At 50.7% G+C, this 6,155-nt stretch overlaps 1 protein-coding gene across 1 annotated transcript; it reads left to right on the top strand.

Moving 5' to 3' along the window:
- Positions 1–3,734: 3,734 nt before the first annotated feature.
- On the top strand, positions 3,735–6,155 carry LOC132461071 (uncharacterized). Its single transcript, XM_060056147.1, has 2 exons — positions 3,735–3,879; positions 4,785–6,155. Exon 2 carries the CDS (start codon positions 4,793–4,795, stop codon positions 5,615–5,617), a length of 825 nt encoding a protein of 274 aa, XP_059912130.1. The 5' UTR covers positions 3,735–3,879; positions 4,785–4,792; the 3' UTR covers positions 5,618–6,155.

Raw genomic sequence — 6,155 nt, 5'->3', positions numbered from 1 at the left:
ATCGGACGACAAGCGATCCACCTTGGATGCTAGCTCGTCCCTAGCCCTTTTCCTGGGGGGGGGGGCCTGCTCTACCCCGACGCCAAGAATGGCCGGGCTGAGCTGGAGGAAGTGGCGCCATTGATGGTAGGTCGACAGCTGCCGGATGTTCCACCGCTGCGAGCCTAGCCAGCCTGAGTGCCAAGGGCATGGAGCCGCAGTTCATACAGGCCCTCTCGGTAAGGCCCTCCCTCAAATGCTCGAAGCCGAGGCAAGAGGGGCAGCGATCATGGCCATCGTCAGGCTCAAGGAGGGCCACACAGGCGCCACACACATGAGCCATCAGCAGAACACTGGGAGAGGGAGCACTGCCTTCACCAGTGAGCTACTAATTCAAGAAAAGCCAAGAAAGTGTTACCGGGAGAGGACGCGAGAGCGCAGTCTTCACCAGCAAGTGACTGAAAAAAAATAAATAAAATACACACTCAAATATACAGCAGTGTTCTCGGGAGAGGACGCGAGAGCGCTGCCTTCACCGGTAAGTGACTGAAAAGAAACACACAAGTGTTACAGGGAGAGGGCGCGAGAGCGCTGCCTTCACCGGTAAGTGACTGAAAAATAAACCCCAACAGTGTTACAGGGAGAGGGCGCGAGAGCGCTGCCTTCACCGGTAAGTGACCGAAAGAAATAAACAACAGTGTTACAGGGAGAGGACGCGAGAACGCTGCCTTCACCGGTAAGTGACTGACTGGAAAAACTTTTACCAAATAAATTTGGTAACCCAGAACACAGCCGAGCTGTTTCTATAAGGGAGCTATCAATAGCGAAATTAATCCCAGTAGTGAAAATAATCCCAGCAGTGTTGCCGGCAGAGGACGCGAGAGCGCTGCCTTCACCGGTAAGTAACTTGGAAGCTTCTACTCAAGGGAAGCCTTTCAGCGCTGTACAGACCAACAGCCCCTGGAGGACGAGTTCACCCGTTGCTCCGACCCTTGGTCGCGAGGCTGCACACAGTCTGGAGCGCGATCCTTTTCAAAAAGCGAATACGCTATCCGCAAGCGGTACTACAACATGCGTCTTTGGGACTCTCTAAATCGACGCCACTTCGACCTGGGCGGGACTTTACGTCCTACGTCACTCGCTATGGGTTTCCATGTGTGCGCGTAGCCGTTTGTCTCAGGGATCTGTGCACGAACTCCCTTGCACTACAGATTACGAGCGTCAGTGTGGTACGCGATGGAGGGTGGGTGACATTCCTACAGTCTGTGATGATAGGCTATATTTCTACAAATGACTTAATATTACTAGCGTTTAACATGACGAAACAACACGAACTAAGCTAACATTAGACTATAGCCATACCAGATAACGCCATACCAGCTAACCCTAACTATTTCTATTAAACTCTGAACCATTTTGCAACAGGCAACTGTGTGTTGGTGCGTCTTATTGCTTCCCACGTCTGCGTCTGCGTCTGCGTCTGCGTCTGCATCTTTCCCACTCCTGGCTAATAGTTTCAGTTTTTGTACTGTATATCAGAAATGATCACCCTGTACCACACTGCTGACTTGTTGATGTTTTGTGAGCACTCACGCATTTCTCTAGGTATCTTAAGTTTCCTACTGGAGTCATCAAAACTTTGGACTTTGTTATTGTAAGAAATATTGTGTTGCAAAAACACTTTGTGTCTTACCCTTAGCGTTACCCTAACCTTAACCCCAGTAACATTTCTTCATCATAAACTACAAGTTACGCAAAATGGCATGCAAACATCCAGTCCAATATGAAAGGAAAAAGCTAGCTTCATTAAGGAATCGAACCCCTTATCCCCGCATTAATGAGTTGTTCTCTGACCACTAACCCATCAGGTCTTAGTACATGCGATTCAAAAGTTAACCACTTGACAATCTTTAAACTTCGGTTGCCTAGAAATTGTAAAGACAGTGATGTGTGTACATTGTGCAAGTATCCGTCACTCGCGATGTGTGTGCAGTCCAAAATGAAAGAAAAGACCTTGCATCACTAGGGAATCGAACCCCCAATCATCAGTTGGTCGTTGGTAACTGTAAACAAAGAGATCGAATTTTTGTTTAACTGCTAACTAACAAACGGGTTTATGCGTTCACTGAACAAAGATTATGGAAATAAAAGACCACTTTTCCATCAGAAAAATCATCAGAACCGTTATTACCAACCCATAGACACTAAAGCCGAAACCTTTCTCACATGCACACCCATCGCGAGTGACGGCTATGCGCACACATGCACACCCATAGCGAGTGACGTAGGACGTAAAGTCCCGCCCAGGTCGAAGTGGCGTCGATTTAGAGAGTCCCCTTTGCGAGAAGATGAAAGGAACAGATCCTCTGTCGACACCAGGCTGTATAGCCAATCCGGTGTCACGAGGGTCACATGTGACCTTGTTGGTATAGGTACTCGAACTGCGCATGCGCGAGACGGATAAATCCAGTGCTTAATGCACCGCCTCTGGCGGTCAGTAAGGATGAAATAGAACATATGCTACCAGCAGCCCTTGCTCGTCTTCAAAAGGCTGATGCTCAGTACCTCGTTATATTTCGTACCCCCTTTACAGTCTGGCATTGTTTGTCTGGTAAACTTTGTTGATGTCAAGATAAAGGTTAAATTGCCAACACTGTTCTTTGTCCTGTGTGTATTATTAGTATTGCATATCCCGAGCCAATACCCTGGTGTTTCCAACGCCGTTTTGCAAAACAAGCCAAAACACAAACTGTGGTTTTCAACTTTTATTGTTCGAATAGGATTTTCAACACCTGACAATACACTGTAGAGAATATTGTAATGCAGCGTTGAATGGATGAATAGCTTACAAAAAAAGCTTACTTTTCAAACCACACTCAAGCTTATGGTTATTGTCCCCACCACTTCTAAAAACAAACTGACGCCTCATGTGCACACATGTGTGTCGTTGTTCTAATTATGTATTCACAGTCTTGAACTTGTGGCTTTCTTGACTTGCAAGATAACGTTTTAAATGGCTCAACATCATATGTGTAATTCATGGCTGATTTGGATTGTGATCATAGGCTCTCATTAACCTAGTAGGACTGCTGGATGTGTTCATGACCTCAACTCCTACCTGCTCCAAACGAGATGTATCTGAACTCACTCTAAGTTTCTATGCATTCAATCATCTGCTAAATGGCTGAATTGTAAAAAAGAACTAAGCAGTATTTTAAATTTCAAGCCCTTGAGAGATGCTGTGTGTGTGTGTGTGTGTGTGTGTGTGTGTGTGTGTGTGTGTGTGTGTGTGTGTGTGTGTGTGTGTGTGTGTGTGTGTGTGTGTGTGTGTGTGTGTGTGTGTGAAGCTTGTACCTGGGGGGGGCAGTGCATGAAGACACGTGTGTGTGTGTGTGTGCACGTACGAAGGGGAGATATGCAACAATGGCCGTTCTGTTAAGACGAGTCCTTTCTCACATCCAGACAGCTTGTGGTTTCCAACCACAAGCCGCTCATCAGTACAACACACGAGACACTTGGAACTGAACAAACGCTTAAAAAATATATATTTTACAGATTGTATGTAGTTATAAGGTTCTTAATACAGTTTGAAGAATACACCCGGCCTACCTACACTATCACAGAGCGAAATGATCCAGGATATTCCAATTAGAATATCATCATTTATCATTTCTCCGTTAGCTTCACAGCAGCGCTACAGCTGGCTCTCCCGCCGTATTTTAAGACCGAAGAGCGCCACAACGATGACCACTTCCTGCTAGGCCTGGGGAGTGATTAGAGAACCGAGAGTGGGAAGAGGAAGTGGCGTTGTTAATGGGTGTCACGATGCCTCTCGTCTCTCACAAGGGCTGAGCTTGTCAGCCGCGTTCTAGTGCTCTGCGTGATCGTCCCGTCGCCGAGGTGAGTCGAACCCCTTCCATCCTCCAGTTGTACTGTCTGATCCGTTAACTCTGAGACCGTTTGAGAGTTGAACCAGTGAACCAGAGTGAGAACCAGAGCAGACTGTAGTTCGTATCTACGACCTCTCCGGTCAGACGTAGGGTAGAGGAGACGGTGTTCTCCTGGGATGACTTGTGTTGTGTTGTGATGTGAAGGTGTTTCGGATAAAGGTTTGTCCGTCTGCAGCGGCGGCCATGACGTAAACGGTGAAGCTCAGGGCCATCACTGTATTAGGCTCTGGTTTATACGCTACAAAACAATCGTGGTCAGAGAATGATGGATACGCATGTTTTTAATGTTTTCTACATCCTTAGCATCCTAACCTGGCTTAACATGTATATTTAATCACAAACATATATGATACTCAGCATCACTGAGTATTCGGAACAAGACCCACATATCAGGTTCTAGTGATGTGTGGATGGCTTTGATGTTCAGGTCTGCCGTGCGTCGTATCCTCATTCTCGTAACGTATATATGTTCTTGTCATATTTGTGTTTGTCCTGCGAAGTAAAGTCGGGTGGACAACCTCAATGACACCTACCAGAATAAATAAGTGTGGGTGGGAGAAGTGATGTTACCCGAAATGTCGAACGTAGATGTTATCTCAGAGGAGACGTATTGATGGTTCCGTCCTAGAGAGGGCGCTAAGGTGAAATATAAAGTTATTTAGTTGATTTGTATAAATAGTAGATTGGTATAAAATCTTTCTTTGCATCGAAATAATCGCTTCAAAATCGTATTGTGAGGTCCGATTCCCGCCCGTAAACTGGCGGCGAAATGGTGCTGGGACATTTTTGTAATTGGGCGTGTATCAGAACCGTCACTACCAACTGTCCTCCAACCCTCTTCCTCCCTCTGTTCAGCCGGCACCATGAAGAGCTCCTCGTCCCTCCTCCTCCTCACCCTCCTCCTCCTCACCCTGCTCTCTCTGTTGGCGGGCGTCCGCGGCGAGGGCCCGGACCCCTCCCCCTCGAACTCCTCCGCCCTTGGCGGCTCCGTCCTGAACTCCTCCCCCTCGGACTCCTCCGCCTCGGACTCCTCCCCCTCGGACTCCTCCCCCTCAGACCTGACGACCCGGGGAGACCCTTCCGTCTCGAACCAAACCTCAGCCGCCCCCGGCTCCTCCCCGACGCCGGAGTACAGCGCCACCGACGGCCCGCCCCCGCCCCCCAGCCCGGCGCTCCCCGCTCATACCTCCACCGCCGCCAAGCCCGCCGCCGCCGCCACCACGGAGCGCTGCATGTTCCCCCGGACGCAGGGGCGCGTGGTGCTGATGGTGGCGGGCGCGCTGACGGTGGCGTGCGTGGGCCTGCTGGTCACCACCGCCCTGCTGACCTGGAAGCTCTGCCAGCGGCGGCGGGAGGCGGAGCCAGACAGCGACCTCATCAGCAACTCTGAGTTCTGGATGGGCAGCGCGCGGCGCAACAAGGCCAAGCCACCCCCCGCCAACGACACCTGCCTGCTGCTCGGACTCCTGGAGACGAAGGAGGGGCAGCGGGGGGCCGGGGGGGCCGAAGGGGGCGACGGGGGGGAGGGAGGGGAGGCGGGCGAGGAGCAGGAGGGGAAGGGGGGAGAGGGGGAGGTGGACGCGGAGGCGAACGGTACGGCCGGCGTCCTGGCCCCAGCGGGGGGTCCCAGTGAGTCTGGACCCCCCGCGGACCCCTGCCTTGGAGGGGGGTCCGGGGAGGCGGTGTAGAGCCAGGGGGTTCGTGTATTCACACACAACCGCTCAAGTTCAAAACAAACACACACACACACACACACACACACACACACACACACACACACACACACACACACACACACACACCACCTGCCTACAAAGCCACTTCCTGCCGGCGTGGTTGGGTACGCCGGCTGCGTCTAGGAGACGGTCCAACTGGACGGGGCTGCCAGGGACCGACCGCCAGGCCTCCGCTGTTCTTTGTTTCTGGGTCTGGGGGAGAAGTGCCCCCCCCCCCCCCCCCCCCCCCCTTGTGGAAAAAGTTTTGTTTTCTATGAATAAATATGTAAATAAATGAATAAGAAAAGAAAACGAGAAGTTACGCAAATGATTATTCCCCGAAACGAGTATGATTATGAGTCATGATCCGCTTCATTGTAGCCTGTGTGTGTGTGTGTGTGTGTGGGGGGGGGGGGGGGGTTGCGTGTGTGTGTGTGTGTGTGTGTGTGTGTGTGTGTGTGTGTGTGTGTGTGTGTGTGTGTGTGTGTGTGTGTGTGTGTGTGTGTGTGTG

Source organism: Gadus macrocephalus, chromosome 7 (assembly GCF_031168955.1).
Source record: "Gadus macrocephalus chromosome 7, ASM3116895v1".
Taxonomy (NCBI): Eukaryota; Metazoa; Chordata; class Actinopteri; order Gadiformes; family Gadidae; genus Gadus; species Gadus macrocephalus.
The sequence above is the reverse complement of the archived record's forward strand: the minus strand, read 5'-3'. Positions and strand labels throughout refer to the sequence as shown.

What these genes read in the sequence shown, in the direction of transcription:
- LOC132461071 (XM_060056147.1), top strand. Translation starts at nt 4,793, where the DNA reads ATGAAGAGCTCCTCGTCCCTCCTCCTCCTCACCCTCCTCCTCCTCACC.